The 17067-nt window shown below is 28.8% G+C and overlaps 2 protein-coding genes across 2 annotated transcripts; one reads left to right on the forward strand and one right to left on the reverse strand.

Annotated features, from left to right (window-relative positions):
- Positions 1 to 1984: 1984 nt before the first annotated feature.
- On the forward strand, positions 1985 to 10899 carry LOC120432446 (F-box/LRR-repeat protein 15). The gene is made up of 2 exons (XM_039597664.2): positions 1985 to 2711; positions 10586 to 10899. Exons 1-2 carry the CDS (start codon positions 2002 to 2004, stop codon positions 10764 to 10766), a joined length of 891 nt encoding a protein of 296 aa, XP_039453598.1. The 5' UTR covers positions 1985 to 2001; the 3' UTR covers positions 10767 to 10899.
- On the reverse strand, positions 10812 to 12185 carry LOC120432447 (nucleolin-like). Its single transcript, XM_039597665.2, has 2 exons — positions 12042 to 12185; positions 10812 to 11764 (listed from the first exon to the last, which is right to left on the reverse strand). Exon 2 carries the CDS (start codon positions 11722 to 11724, stop codon positions 10918 to 10920), a length of 807 nt encoding a protein of 268 aa, XP_039453599.1. The 5' UTR covers positions 11725 to 11764; positions 12042 to 12185; the 3' UTR covers positions 10812 to 10917.
- Positions 12186 to 17067: the final 4882 nt, after the last annotated feature.

Consider the following 17067-nt stretch of genomic DNA (forward strand, 5'->3'; position numbering starts at 1 on the left):
TTAAGAATTTAAGAATTTAAGAATTTAAGAATTTAAGAATTTAAGAATTTAAGAATTTAAGAATTAAAGAATTAAAGAATTTAAAAATAAAAAAATAAAAAAATTAAAGAATTAAATAATTTAATAATTTAAGAATTTAAGAATTTAAGAATTTAAGAATTAAAGAATTTAAGAATTAAAGAATTTAAGAATTAAAGAATTAAAGAATTTAAAAATAAAAAAATAAAAAAATTAAAGAATTAAATAATTTAAGAATTTAAGAATTTAAGAATTTAAGAATTTAAGATTTCAAGAATTTAAGAATTTAAGAATTTAAGAATTTAAGAATTTAAGAATTTAAGAATTTAAGAATTTAAGAATTTAAGAATTTAAGAATTTAAGAATTTAAGAATTTAAGAATTTAAGAATTTAAGAATTTAAGAATTTAGGAATTTAAGAATTTAAGAATTTAAGAATTTAAGAATTTAAGAATTTAAGAATTTAAGAATTTAAGAATTTAAGAATTTAAGAATTTAAGAATTTAAGAACTTAAGAATATAAGAATTTAAGAATTTAAGAATTTTTTGAAGTTTTGAATTTTAAAATTTTTGAATTTTTGAATTTTAAATTTTTAAATTTTTAAATTTTTAAATTTTTAAATTTTTAAATTATTAAATTTTTAAATTTTTAAATTTTTAAATTTTTAAATTTTTAAATTTTTAAATGTTTAAATTTTATTTTTTTTTAAATTTTTAAATATTTAAATTTTAAAATTTTAAAATTTTTGAATTTTTGAATTTTTGAATTTTTGAATGTTTGAATGTTTGAATGTTTGAATTTTTGAATTTTTGAATTTTTGAATTCTTGAATTTTTGAATTTTTGAATTTTTGAATTTTTGAATTTTAGAATTTTTGAATTTTTGAATTTTTGAATTTTTGAATTTTTGAATTTTTGAATTTTTGAATTTTTGAATTTTTGAATTTTTGAATTTTTGAATTTTAGAATTTTAGAATTTTAGAATTTTAGAATTTTAGAATTTTAGAATTTTAGAAATTTAGGATTTTAGAATTTTTGAATTTTTTAACACACACACACACATACATACCGAGTAGCACATAAACACACACACACACACACACACACACACACACACACACACACACACACACACACACACACACACACACACACACACACACACACACACACCACTTATTCACTAACACAAACACAACCACCACCACCATAATTTTCACCGCCACCGTCGGTTGTCCACTCCCGCTTCGTTGCCCTTTTTCGCTTCCACTTTGGATTTCAATCCCCGGCGGATTCATTCCGCGATTTTCTGTCCACACGTCCATTTTCTGTCCACACGTCCACGCCGTCCACAAAAAAAAGTTGCTTCCCTCCTGCATCCGCAAAAAAACACGCCTTCCCGTCTTCCTCCACCGTACCGAGAACCAGAATTTGGGAACCCGGTATTTCGTTCTGCCGCCGTCTCACTCCGGCCGAACCTTCCGGCAGGAAAAACACAAAAACTTACCTACAAACTGGCCAAAATCCTGCCCCTGTCCCGGACATTTCGTTCGGCCGCCGAGTCGGCCGCCGTCTCACTCTGGCCGAACCTTCCGGCAGGAAAACCACAAAAACTTACCTGCAAACTGGCCAAAATCCTGCCCCTGTCCGACGAACAGCAACCACCACCGGCAACTTCAACTTTTCCTGATTTGACATGTCAAATCGTGAACCAAAGTTTATAGTACAGAAAAGCCTTAAATTTAGTCTTTTTCTAAGTTTTGCGCTAAGTTCTAAAGAAAGCCTAAAATTTAGGCCCAAAAAAAGACTAATTTTTAGGCCTTTTTCTGACAATACTGACCTAACTTCAAAAAAGGCTAAAAATAAGTCTTTAAAGACTAATGCCGGTTTTCCGTGAACGTCGTAATATTTTTCTCCCCTTTCGAAAACAAGTGAATCCCGCAGAAAATCCGCGTTCACGTTCCAAAGTCCGCGGTGCCATTCTAATGGCAGACTACGGCACCGATGACACCGCACCGGAACTAACCCTGTTCGACATCGCCTGGGAGGACGTCCTCTTCGCGAAGCTGCTTCCGCTCCTATCCCTGGCGGATCTGTTCAACCTTCGGTGTTGTTCCCGGCTGAGCAAGCAACTGGTGGACGGTGGCCTGCGCTCGCGAAGGATCGTCAATTTGTCCGGCAACAACAGCCGTAGCGTGCACCGTGCGTTCCGGGTGCTTTCGCGCAAGTGTCGCAACGTCCGGACGGCGAACCTGGCCAAATGCGGCTGGCTCAGCGACGAGCTGCTGGCGGAGTTTCTGCGCGCCAACACCAAGATCCGGCGCGTTAATCTGAGCGATTGTGTGAACGTTACGCCGGTTGGGCTGCAGCCGATCATCATCGAGTGCAAGCAGCTGCAGGAGCTCAAGTTGGCCCGTTGCAGTTGGCTGACGATCGGGGCCATTGAGGCGCTCACGTTGCACCACTCGGCACCGGGGGCGCACGGAATCGTCGAGTTGGACATTTCGCACTGCGTTGGGCTGAACGAGCGGTGTATTTCGATTTTTCTGCTGAATATGCGCCAGCTGAGGACGCTGGCCGTGGCGTACATTCCGGCCGTGACGGACAATCTGCTGTACTCGATCGCGAAGAACGCCAAGGCGATGAGGCACTTGAACATTATTGGATGTCAGCTGACCACGGATCGGGGCGTTGGGTGGGTATTGGAGAACCAGATGGAAAAGCGTGATTTGGGTCGAATTGCGACATATTTTTTTTACAATATTTTGAAATACCTCGTCGATAGTCAAGAAGGCTAATAGAAAAAAGCGCGCCAATTCACATTGGGAATGGGAAGGAATTTGCGATTGTAGACGGTGTTGTTTTCATTCGCTGCATGTTGAGTAAACTTTTGTGGATGTACATGAAATAGCGCAGAGCGGGGCTTCTTTTCTATATCCACTTTCGTCTACTATTCATCTTTTGTTTTATTTCTCTCTACTATTGCCCACTCTATTTTACCAATTAATACTGCTGTAACAAACTGTGTTTACCTTAGCAAATTTCTCGAGAGGATCGCAAAACTTTATTTAAAAAAAGGTCAAGGAGACTCAGAGACTTGAAATTAAAAAAAAAATGTATATGAACAAGACCAGAAGGGAAAGCCTTACTAGAATCATTTAATTTTCTGTCCGAAGAAATCAAAAATAAAAAATAAATATCAAAGACTCAATTTTGAAATATGCAAATTCACCCATTCAAAAAATCTAAAAATGTATATCCTTAAATTATAACACTCTAAAATAATTATACATTAAAATTCAAAAAATAAAAAAATAAAAAAATACAAAAATTTCAGAACCCGAAAATTAAAAAAAATCAAAAAATCAGCAATTTAAAACAAATTAAAATTCCGGAACTTATAAAATTCAAAAAATCTTAACTTTTAAATTCAAAAACAACATAAATGAAAAAATATCAAAAAAAAATAAGGGTTACTTTTAACATTAAATTCGAGTTCTGCGACCCCAATTTTGTCAAATTTGAATATTTGATTGCATTTTTAAATAGAAAAAAAAATTTTTTTTCTCAGCATGTTATCATAGCCATTTTGGCCGCCATCTTAAATTTAAAAATTCTAAATTATTCTAGATATATCTAAAACAAGCCTTACCCGGCAAACTTCGTTTTGCCTTTTTTCGTTTGTTGACGTTTTTTGCTTTTTTACTTATTCAGCCTCCTGTGATCAAAATTTGATTTTGCACAACTTTTCCCATACAATCTGCAGATTTTTCGGAATCGGTTCCAGAGTGGCCAAAGTTGTCACTTTTTGGCGTAAGAACCTTCCTTGGACTTATACGAACTCAACGCAACAAAGAGCACCTCGATCCGACGTTCCGTGTTGAATTGATTCGCGTTCGAACAAAACCGTCGAAATTTTTTATATATATAGATATGACTTTAAAAAAAAATCTGATTTTCTCAAGGTGGCATAAATTGGGGTTTGCCTGTTTTAATGCAACTGAAAATAACCAACATTTAAATAATTTTGTGTACAATACAGGATTGTTACGGCGAACAAGATCCGCGCTATTTGAGGAAAAACAAAATTCGCGAGAAAATTACAAAAGAGTTTCATAATAATTTCAATGTTTCAACCTCAGAACGCAGAATATTGAAACGCCGAAAATTATATTTTTGCTAGCATGAAGTAAACTAGAGCGAAAAGCCAAAACGAAAATTTTTACAAAAAAAAAAATCAAAAATAGAAATTTCTACAATTAGAAATTTTGATCTGAAAACTAAATCAATTTAAATTATTAAAAATTATGAAAATTCCTAAATTTTGCGATTTGAAAATCAAGGTAAAGTTTGTACTCGATGATCCTCACCAACGTGTCACTCAGAAAAATCGAAGCACTATTTTTTATAATTTTCTTCTCAAAATTTCTCTAACCTAAAAAAATACAGTGGTTGTTCGGTGACTGGGCGTTGTTTAACTGGGCTGCTTTTTAACTGGGCGCTCGATAACTGGGCCGTAGCCCAATTAAAAAGCAGACAAACGTCAAAAAACCATAACAAACCGAAATTACCGAGGGGTTAATGGATGCAAAAGCGTGATCAATAATAAAAAAAAAACTTTTTTCAAACTTTTATGTAATTTCAAGTCTCAATATGGAAATATGAAAAATAATCATTGTAAATAAATGTGAGTAATATTTATTTTATATTTTATTTGCAAAATATTATGCATCGGTGGTCCCCTCGTTATTTTTTGTTCAGCCCAGTTAGCGAGCAGCATTCGGTGACTGGGCTACGTTCTCAGCCCAGTTACCGAACAAGTACTGTACTCAAAAGCTATAAAATTTTCTGTAACCAAAGAATAAATTTAAGATTCTAAGAAATCAAATTAGTGTTCTCGTGATTGTTTTTAATATTATTTTTTAGAAATTTTTACTTTTTAAATTTGTATTTTTTATAATTTTGAAATTTTTGGATAAAAAAAATTGGATTTTGTATTGTATTTCTGAAAATATTACTATGGATGTTGGAGCTTTATGTTTTGAATGTTTAAAAAAAAACTAGAAATTTATTTTTAAAATCTCGACATCTTTTTTTAAAGGTCTTTTAAGCTATTATGTTTAATATGTTACTAGGAGCCTTAAAAAAACCCTGGAAATTTCAAAAATCAGAAATTCAGAAATTCAAAAAATATTTTCAAATTCAAAAATATAAATAATGAAACAAAATCTAATTAAATTCCAACAATTTTAAAATTGATGAGTCTGAAAACTCAAAATGCACAAAATTCTAAAACTCAAGAATTTTAAAATTGAAAAAATTAAAGAATTTAAAATTTCAAGGTTTTAAAATTTCAGAAAAAAATGTCAGAAGTTATTTTGAAAGAAATTTCATAATTGGAAAAAAAGCAAATAATTAACAATAAAAACAATTTTAACTCTTGTTTAAGTATTTTTAAATTAAATTCAAGAATGCGAAAGTTCTAGAATGCAAAAATAAAAAAAAAATCTAATGTTTCTAAAGTCTAAAATTACAAAATTCAAGAATGTAAAAAATCTAGAATTTAAATATTGAACAGTTCAAACAATTGCAGCAATAATAAATTAAAAATTAATTAATAGATAAAGTATAAAATTAAAAAAAATAAAAATCAAGAATAGGGTGCTAAAGCCCTATGTAAATTTTTATGTACAACGATTAAAAACACGCTTAAAAACCATGTCTGATCACTTTTTTTTTATTTTAATGCAAAAAAAAAAAAAAAAGTTGACGAGACAACATTTTTTCGATGGATTAACTATGGTCCCCTTGGAAAGAGCTGTCAAGTAGGACCTTTTCTGTCAAGAAGGACCGCGAGGTTAATTTTTCAAAATTGATTTAAAAATCCATTTTAAACTCTTTGTGGTCGTACAAAGGGACAATGTACGCAGAAAAATAAGCTTTATCGCTGGAAATAATAATATCAGCAATCTAAGCTTTATTTTAGGACCCGATTGAAAATTTTAGATTTTCTAAGCTAATGAATATTTCTAGAGTTTGTTTTAAAGGTTTATAAGCACCAAGGTTGTTAACGATGAAATTATTGAGGCTCGATAACGATAACGATAGTTCTATTGTTATCGTCGGGACGATAACGATTCTATCGGCGATAATCTTATCGCCGATAATGGACGATAACTCATTTTTATAATCTTTCTCAAATCGATTAATTCAACCATATCATGTTTAATTTTCAATGCTTTCACTAAGAATATATTTTTTGAAAATCTAGTAAGTTTCAAAGTAAAATATGTACTCAAAATTGTTCACAAAATACCGTATTTTTTCGAAAGTACTCAAATTTGCATAATTTTCAATATGGGTATCAAACGTAGCGAAATTTGGTATGTTTTTTCTTTCACTTTATTATTATTTTTTAAATTCCAAAATTTCCACAAAATAACGTATTTTTTCGAAAATACTCAAAATTTCAAAATATGCCATATGGGTATCAGTCGTAACAAAATTTTGTATGTTTTTTTCGCTTTATTTAACCTTTTTTTTTTGCTAAATATAATTTTTTTTACAAAATATCGTATTTTTTCTAAAATACCAGGGTGGCCACTCAAGTCGGGAAATCGGGAAAGTCGGGAAAAAGTCGGGAATTCGCCAAAATCCGCAAAAAATCAGGAAAAAGTCGGGAATTTATGATTTTTTTGTCAAAAAGTCGGGAAAAGTCGGGAATTCTAAGCAACATTATTTTTTAACTCTTGAATAATTTTGTAATATTTTCTTGCAATTTTCAAATTGAATTCGCTCAATTCTGCTTTAGTAACTTACTTTAAATTCTAGAATAAATTTTCAAAAGGTCCTTTCTGCATAGGAAACCCATGACGGCTAGATTGTTTTGAAAATTTACTCTAGAATTTAGGTTCTTTTCACTATTTCAATATATTTGAGTATGGAAAAGCCGTTTAAGACATTCAAAATCAAATAATTAATATTGGAGTCTTTGACACAGATCTTCATATTATTTGTCATGAATCATATGATCTCTATTCATTTTTGTTTATCAAACAAGAGGTTAAGTTAATAAAAAACTAATATAAAAATAGAGCCTAATGGCCAGCTTAGAGTTATGATTCTATTTCATTTTGTCACATAGATTGAATATTTGAAAACAGATTCCAACTTGAGTTTGGCAATGGTTTTTTTTGGTAAATATTTTCAATTGTTTAACTAAAGTCATTAAGTAAAAGTGTACTTAACCAAGACGCCGGCGGGTATGAGAATTATTTATTCATTATTCATTCATTCATTCAAATTTAGAGTTATTGCAAAACTATTAAAACAATTGTCTCTTCAAACATTTTGCTTAAAATAAGTTGTAAAACATAAAATCATATCAAACTTAATGTTCATTGAAAAAAAAAAACAATTAAACAGATAAATTAACATTGATAAAAAAAAAACGCTATATCACAAAATTCCAAAATTAAAAAAGGAAATAGGCAATTTTTTTTTATAAATTCCTTGACATTTTTTCTAAATCATTTTTTGATTTAAAATGATGTTCATGATAGGAACCCCTGGGCTTTGTCATAATGAGTGTCATAGGTTTGATGCTTGTTTGGCAAAGAGTATGATTTGATTCGATGTGGAATTAAAATCGAAGTGTTCAGTATATTGCTGAAGCTTCCATTTTTACACATGGACACCACTTCATGCTGCGAGAACCCACTTTGGCGTAGTCTCAGGGCTTAATCGATGGCCGGTAAGCTGTCATCGAGACAAGGAGGTTCTCTGATAGTGGAAATATCACATTTGTACAATGAACCGCTACATATGTGATTTTTCCCTATCTTAATGTGGGTGTCAGGTTAGGATGCGGGTTTTTAAAAAAATAGTTTTTGTAGAATTTAGGATTTTAACTATAAATATCAACTTTTTATACTTTGCCTTTAGTTATTTAGGGACAAAATTAGTAACAGTGAATTAAGTAATTCTATCAGAATCGGTGATTTTCATTCAAGTAGCATAAAAACCATTCTGATTTGTCAAAATTTCCATAGAGTTTCGATCAATCAATAGTGAAATGATATCGGACTAAATTCGTTGATCTGTTGAACTAACGGTTGTCGGATTATGATTGTATCGACCATTGTTGCGAATCGAGGATCTACTGGAATTCTGACGAACAAATGGTCGTCTCTTTTTCTATTCACGACTTGTAAAATATCAACAGTTTTTTTTTTTAAAGAAGCCAGACAGGTTTTAAAAGAAACGTTTTTTTTTTGGTTAATAATTAAAAAGTCGGGGATTTGAGATAAGAGTAGCTTTCGGATAGGTTGCTTTAAATCTTGTATTCAATTCAAGTTAGGTAGTTATCCGCAAATGAATATTTGGACTTATATGAATAATTGAACATTTTGGACTTATGAATAACACACAACTGTGCATTTATTCTAGAATCAGATCCATACAGCGTCAGTGTTTATTTGGTCGAAGTGTACTAATTCATTGGCAGATCTGATTCTAGTTGTAATGTACGACAAGACTACTGACGGACGTGACAGGACGAGGGCCCAGTTTAGAGGTTTCGACATCAACGATGTGCGGCTGGATCACCCTCCCAAAAAAAAAAAAAAAAAAAAAAAAAAAAAAAAAAAAAAAAAAAAAAAAAAAAAAAAAAAAAAAAAAATGATGTTCATGATAGGAACGGATTTTTAAGTTCAGTTATCTTTGACTTTTTGTCATTTCCAGATGAAACGAAGTATCAAAAACTATAGTTTTGCCAATTTAAAAAATAACATGGAAGTTATTTTTGTTGAACTTTCGATATTTTTTTCAAAGACTAATTGTTTGTGTTTCTACTCTGAATCATAATAATTAAATTCCATTTTTGAAGTTTTTTTTTTAAATTGTTGTTTTGTGTCTGTATTTTCATAAAATGCCTTTATTTTTTTTTTTAAATTCATTTAATTTTTTTTTCGGTGGTTAATATTGACATTTCTTATAGAATGTTTTTTGTTTGAAATCATTCTTTAGATAAGAATGCGTATTATTTGAGCATTCTGGAAAGCATTCTGGAAAATGCGTATTATTTGAGCATTCTGGAAAAGTCTGGAAAAAAGTCGGGAAAAAGTCGGGAATTTGAAAATGGGATTTGAGTGGTCAAACTGAAAATACTCAAATTTACAAAATTTGCATATTTTGAAAATTTTAGTACTTTTGAAAAATACGGTATTTTGTGAGGAGATCGATGTAGCCATGCGCGAGATCGGACGTGAAATTTGTTCGGTGCCGAAAAATTTGACGTTTTTCTTCGGTTTAGAGTTTTTTTTTCATTGGCAAATTCCAAGAAAGTTTCTGATGTTTTTTTTCTCGGATTTGTTTGTGCTGTAAGTGAATCTACATGCTGAAGACAAAAGTCAAGCTTTGCGAGATTTTTTTTTTTGGTGGCGTAACGGAAAGGATTTCCGTTTAGTTCCAGCCGTTCCGGCAAGGCCAGAAGTTGTTCAAAACCCCTGGATGCCTGGATTCGATGATGTTCTAGTGAAGCAACAGCATCTCAAGTGAAGCAACAGCATCGTATTCGATGTATATTCGGTTTGTCGAATGCATTGGAGACCCTTGGTGAGATCTTTCCATACGTTTTTTGCTAGATAATTCATATTACAGTGGACTCTCTGGCTGTCGATCTTCTCGATATCAATATTGCTCCAGCTGTCAATAAATTTTTCAGTCCCTTCAAATAGATTGCTTTGATTTTTCGTTCTATAATTTGATAACTCCCGCTCTCGATGGTCCCTTCAATATCGACAACGAGAGAGTCCAGTGTATATTCTATTTATCAAATGAAATATCCTTCCTACCCCACCCCATCCTCCATGTCCTTAATCCAAATTCCACCCCCCCCCCCCCTCCTCCCTCTTCCCCATTCTAAAATAATAATAATTACTTGGCAAATTTACACTTACACACCCAACCACAACTCATTCGGAGCGTTTGGTACGGTATGTCCACGCATCCTTCCTCCCCTGTTGATTCTGTGAAATGTGATCCGTTCTCAGAATCTGTCTCTGCGGTTAATGCAACGCAGTAGGCCTGGCCGCTTTAATTTTTGCAATACATGTTCGGGGTTACTCGGATGTAATGCAATCATTAATATTGACAAGAAAGGACTTGGGGCGTAATCTAACCAAAAGTTCTTCCAGGATGCTTTCTTCGGACTGGCTGCGCTTGTGTTCGATTAGATTAGATTAGATTAGATTGAAAAATACGGTATTTTGTGATTTTTTTGAAAAAAAAAAATACGGTAATTTGTGAAATTTTTGGGTAATTTGTGAAATTATTTAAAAAAAAAACTCCCGACGATAACGATAACCATTATCGTTATCGTCAGACATAACATTCTCGAATAACAACCTTGATTAGGACCTTTAAAAAAAGTCTAGATTTGTTATTTTGAATTGCTAAACTGTCGAAGTTCCCAAATCTTGCAAAAAAAAAAAATAAATAAAAGCTTCCTAAGCTGTCTAGATAACGCTCTACAAATCTTTTAAAATTATGATCTTTTCTCAATTCCAGCGCCCTCTCCCTCTACTGCACCGGTCTCGAGTCGCTGATGGTGCGCGACTGTCCCGGCATCACCGAGCGCAGCCTGTCGCTCCTTCGAGGCCGCGTCTTCATCGACCGCCCACGCAACTTCCAACAGCAGATGAACGTCGCCCCAAACGTGGCCCTTCCGCGACTCTACCTGCAGGTTTAGGATTTTAGGGTCTTTCGCGGTGCCAGGAAGAGATAGAGAGATGAATTTTTGTTTGTTATTTTTACGCATATATTTATTGTAGTTGGATAGATGTTCTTAGCTCTGTAATATAATATACGATTATACAACAAGATTTTGCTTAAGACTTAATTTAGGTAGCTTTCACAAACGCGCCCGGTTTGGGTTTGTTCTTCTTTTTGTTGGGGTTCGACTGCTGCGGCGTTTTGGGCTTTCCGCCCTTCTGCTTGGGTCCGGCCGTCTTCAAGCTGACGATCTTGCCACCGGCCTTGGCCTTCTTCGCCTTGGGTCCTGCCTGCTTTTCCTCATTTTTCCTCTTTTTCGCGTCGGACTTTTTCGATTTCGCAGCCTGAACGATAATGTTCTTGCCGTTCCAGTCCTGTCCGTCCATGGCCAGCGCCTTCTCGACCGATGCGGCCTCGTTGAACCTGATGAAGGCGTAACCCTTCCTCGCGAGGTTCCGGATCGAATGAATTTCGCCCGCTTTGGCGAAGTATTCCGTCAGGACGTCGTTCTTGACGTTGAAAATGTGGCTTACAAATACGGTGTTGTGGAGTCCCTCGTCGTCGTCGTCACCACCCTTGGCTGCTGCAGGTTCCTTTTTGACTTCCGCCTTGCGCTTCACCGCCTTTTTGGGTGCTTCCGCTGGCATCTCCTCGTCAGCTTCCTCCTCCTCCTCCTCGGAATCGTCCTCTTCCATCTCCTCATCTTCTTCATCATCCTCGTCCTCCTCTTCCTCATCGTCGTCACTGTCTTCTGGTTCCGGCTTCACCTTGAGCAGCTTGCCGGCCTTGGGCGCGGTGAAGGATGGCTCCTCCTCGGACTCGTCCTCCTCCTCCTCGACGGCCTTAGGCTCCGGACGTTCCTTCTTGATTGGTTTTTGCTTCTGCTGGGCGGGTTTTGCCGCCGCCGGCTTCTTTCCCTTGCTCTTGACGGCCATTTTCTTTGTGGGTTGATGCGGTGCCAATTTGATGGGGGTTCTAAAAAAAAGCGGAAATTGTTACTGAATTTAATGTTTACGGAGTTTAGTTAGGTAAATTTAAGAGGAAATTCTTAATCAAACTGTCCCAAGTTGGGGCCTTGACGGTAGTTTGGCGGCTTTAATCCGGTTATCATTTTAGCGAAAATAATCAATTTCAAGGCAATTTTCCAAGATCAATGCATCAAAATATAGTTTATTATTATTTTAAACTCCTTGAAATCCGTTCAAAACAAGAAAATTTAACAAATTTCAAACAAAATGCGTCTCAAACTTACCAGCACGTGTTTTATCGACCGTAAACGCACGAACTTTGACGATTTTGACAGTTGTGTGGAAGCTGCTCAAAAACACGCGGTTTTGTTTTCTGTTTACCCAAGGCAGTATATCAAAGGTACTCGTCATCTTGCTTTGCATTAGTGTGAGTGCATGACTCCGTGCCACTAAAACCAAAACAATAACAAAAGAACAATGGACCGTGCCAGGATAACCAAAACATAAACAATGTCAGTGTCAGTGGAGTGAGAGAGTCAGAGATAGCGATTTTGACAACCGCACTACTACACACTCAATCGCGAGTACCTTAGGTAGAAAGCCATGCTGTTTACCTACCGCAGAAACTCTACACACCGGCAGGGCTGCCAGAAACTATGAATTGTGTATAGGTTACACGCTCGTTTTAGCTTACTATTTACCCATTATCGCACACTCTTAAGCCAAACATGCAGATCGGAAGGATCGCAGTCAAGAAAAATTGAATTTAAAAGTGCTGATATGCCAACATTAGGTGCACGATGGAATTACATGCTGTCCCCCTAGTTTTAGTAAACAGTGTCTCATGAGTTGTATATTTCAGTAAAAAGTTCGTGTAAATCTTTGTCGAGACAAAATGATGAATTCAGCAACATAATTTCTTAAATTCTTAAATTCTTACATTCTTAAATTCTTAAATTCTTAAATTCTTACATTCTTACATTCTTAAATTCTTAAATTCTTAAATTCTTAAATTCTTACATTCTTACATTCTTAAATTCTTAAATTCTTAAATTCTTAAATTCTTAAATTCTTAAATTCTTAAATTCTTAAATTCTTAAATTCTTAAATTCTTAAATTCTTAAATTCTTAAATTCTTAAATTCTTAAATTCTTAAATTCTTAAATTCTTAAATTCTTAAATTCTTAAATTCTTAAATTCTTAAATTCTTAAATTCTTAAATTCTTAAATTCTTAAATTCTTAAATTCTTAAATTCTTAAATTCTTAAATTCTTAAATTCTTAAATTCTTAAATTCTTAAATTCTTAAATTCTTAAATTCTTAAATTCTTAAATTCTTAAATTCTTAAATTCTTAAATTCTTAAATTCTTAAATTCTTAAATTCTTAAATTCTTAAATTCTTAAATTCTTAAATTCTTAAATTCTTAAATTCTTAAATTCTTAAATTCTTAAATTCTTAAATTCTTAAATTCTTAAATTCTTAAATTCTTAAATTCTTAAATTCTTAAATTCTTAAATTCTTAAATTCTTAAATTCTTAAATTCTTAAATTCTTAAATTCTTAAATTCTTAAATTCTTAAATTCTTAAATTCTTAAATTCTTAAATTCTTAAATTCTTAAATTCTTAAATTCTTAAATTCTTAAATTCTTAAATTCTTAAATTCTTAAATTCTTAAATTCTTAAATTCTTAAATTCTTAAATTCTTAAATTCTTAAATTCTTAAATTCTTAAATTCTTAAATTCTTAAATTCTTAAATTCTTAAATTCTTAAATTCTTAAATTCTTAAATTCTTAAATTCTTAAATTCTTAAATTCTTAAATTCTTAAATTCTTAAATTCTTAAATTCTTAAATTCTTAAATTCTTAAATTCTTAAATTCTTAAATTCTTAAATTCTTAAATTCTTAAATTCTTAAATTCTTAAATTCTTAAATTCTTAAATTCTTAAATTCTTAAATTCTTAAATTCTTAAATTCTTAAATTCTTAAATTCTTAAATTCTTAAATTCTTAAATTCTTAAATTCTTAAATTCTTAAATTCTTAAATTCTTAAATTCTTAAATTCTTAAATTCTTAAATTCTTAAATTCTTAAATTCTTAAATTCTTAAATTCTTAAATTCTTAAATTCTTAAATTCTTAAATTCTTAAATTCTTAAATTCTTAAATTCTTAAATTCTTAAATTCTTAAATTCTTAAATTCTTAAATTCTTAAATTCTTAAATTCTTAAATTCTTAAATTCTTAAATTCTTAAATTCTTAAATTCTTAAATTCTTAAATTCTTAAATTCTTAAATTCTTAAATTCTTAAATTCTTAAATTCTTAAATTCTTAAATTCTTAAATTCTTAAATTCTTAAATTCTTAAATTCTTAAATTCTTAAATTCTTAAATTCTTAAATTCTTAAATTCTTAAATTCTTAAATTCTTAAATTCTTAAATTCTTAAATTCTTAAATTCTTAAATTCTTAAATTCTTAAATTCTTAAATTCTTAAATTCTTAAATTCTTAAATTCTTAAATTCTTAAATTCTTAAATTCTTAAATTCTTAAATTCTTAAATTCTTAAATTCTTAAATTCTTAAATTCTTAAATTCTTAAATTCTTAAATTCTTAAATTCTTAAATTCTTAAATTCTTAAATTCTTAAATTCTTAAATTCTTAAATTCTTAAATTCTTAAATTCTTAAATTCTTAAATTCTTAAATTCTTAAATTCTTAAATTCTTAAATTCTTAAATTCTTAAATTCTTAAATTCTTAAATTCTTAAATTCTTAAATTCTTAAATTCTTAAATTCTTAAATTCTTAAATTCTTAAATTCTTAAATTCTTAAATTCTTAAATTCTTAAATTCTTAAATTCTTAAATTCTTAAATTCTTAAATTCTTAAATTCTTAAATTCTTAAATTCTTAAATTCTTAAATTCTTAAATTCTTAAATTCTTAAATTCTTAAATTCTTAAATTCTTAAATTCTTAAATTCTTAAATTCTTAAATTCTTAAATTCTTAAATTCTTAAATTCTTAAATTCTTAAATTCTTAAATTCTTAAATTCTTAAATTCTTAAATTCTTAAATTCTTAAATTCTTAAATTCTTAAATTCTTAAATTCTTAAATTCTTAAATTCTTAAATTCTTAAATTCTTAAATTCTTAAATTCTTAAATTCTTAAATTCTTAAATTCTTAAATTCTTAAATTCTTAAATTCTTAAATTCTTAAATTCTTAAATTCTTAAATTCTTAAATTCTTAAATTCTTAAATTCTTAAATTCTTAAATTCTTAAATTCTTAAATTCTTAAATTCTTAAATTCTTAAATTCTTAAATTCTTAAATTCTTAAATTCTTAAATTCTTAAATTCTTAAATTCTTAAATTCTTAAATTCTTAAATTCTTAAATTCTTAAATTCTTAAATTCTTAAATTCTTAAATTCTTAAATTCTTAAATTCTTAAATTCTTAAATTCTTAAATTCTTAAATTCTTAAATTCTTAAATTCTTAAATTCTTAAATTCTTAAATTCTTAAATTCTTAAATTCTTAAATTCTTAAATTCTTAAATTCTTAAATTCTTAAATTCTTAAATTCTTAAATTCTTAAATTCTTAAATTCTTAAATTCTTAAATTCTTAAATTCTTAAATTCTTAAATTCTTAAATTCTTAAATTCTTAAATTCTTAAATTCTTAAATTCTTAAATTCTTAAATTCTTAAATTCTTAAATTCTTAAATTCTTAAATTCTTAAATTCTTAAATTCTTAAATTCTTAAATTCTTAAATTCTTAAATTCTTAAATTCTTAAATTCTTAAATTCTTAAATTCTTAAATTCTTAAATTCTTAAATTCTTAAATTCTTAAATTCTTAAATTCTTAAATTCTTAAATTCTTAAATTCTTAAATTCTTAAATTCTTAAATTCTTAAATTCTTAAATTCTTAAATTCTTAAATTCTTAAATTCTTAAATTCTTAAATTCTTAAATTCTTAAATTCTTAAATTCTTAAATTCTTAAATTCTTAAATTCTTAAATTCTTAAATTCTTAAATTCTTAAATTCTTAAATTCTTAAATTCTTAAATTCTTAAATTCTTAAATTCTTAAATTCTTAAATTCTTAAATTCTTAAATTCTTAAATTCTTAAATTCTTAAATTCTTAAATTCTTAAATTCTTAAATTCTTAAATTCTTAAATTCTTAAATTCTTAAATTCTTAAATTCTTAAATTCTTAAATTCTTAAATTCTTAAATTCTTAAATTCTTAAATTCTTAAATTCTTAAATTCTTAAATTCTTAAATTCTTAAATTCTTAAATTCTTAAATTCTTAAATTCTTAAATTCTTAAATTCTTAAATTCTTAAATTCTTAAATTCTTAAATTCTTAAATTCTTAAATTCTTAAATTCTTAAATTCTTAAATTCTTAAATTCTTAAATTCTTAAATTCTTAAATTCTTAAATTCTTAAATTCTTAAATTCTTAAATTCTTAAATTCTTAAATTCTTAAATTCTTAAATTCTTAAATTCTTAAATTCTTAAATTCTTAAATTCTTAAATTCTTAAATTCTTAAATTCTTAAATTCTTAAATTCTTAAATTCTTAAATTCTTAAATTCTTAAATTCTTAAATTCTTAAATTCTTAAATTCTTAAATTCTTAAATTCTTAAATTCTTAAATTCTTAAATTCTTAAATTCTTAAATTCTTAAATTCTTAAATTCTTAAATTCTTAAATTCTTAAATTCTTAAATTCTTAAATTCTTAAATTCTTAAATTCTTAAATTCTTAAATTCTTAAATTCTTAAATTCTTAAATTCTTAAATTCTTAAATTCTTAAATTCTTAAATTCTTAAATTCTTAAATTCTTAAATTCTTAAATTCTTAAATTCTTAAATTCTTAAATTCTTAAATTCTTAAATTCTTAAATTCTTAAATTCTTAAATTCTTAAATTCTTAAATTCTTAAATTCTTAAATTCTTAAATTCTTAAATTCTTAAATTCTTAAATTCTTAAATTCTTAAATTCTTAAATTCTTAAATTCTTAAATTCTTAAATTCATAAATTCTTAAATTCTTAAATTCTTAAATTCTTAAATTCTTAAATTCTTAAATTCTTAAATTCTTAAATTCTTAAATTCTTAAATTCTTAAATTCTTAAATTCTTAAATTCTTAAATTCTTAAATTCTTAAATTTTTAAATTCTTAAATTCTTAAATTCTTAAATTCTTAAATTCTTAAATTCTTAAATTCTTAAATTCTTAAATTCTTAAATTCTTAAATTCTTAAATTCTTAAATTCTTAAATTCTTAAATTCTTAAATTCTTAAATTCTTAAAT

Source organism: Culex pipiens, chromosome 2, assembly GCF_016801865.2.
Source record: "Culex pipiens pallens isolate TS chromosome 2, TS_CPP_V2, whole genome shotgun sequence".
Taxonomy (NCBI): domain Eukaryota; kingdom Metazoa; phylum Arthropoda; class Insecta; order Diptera; family Culicidae; genus Culex; species Culex pipiens.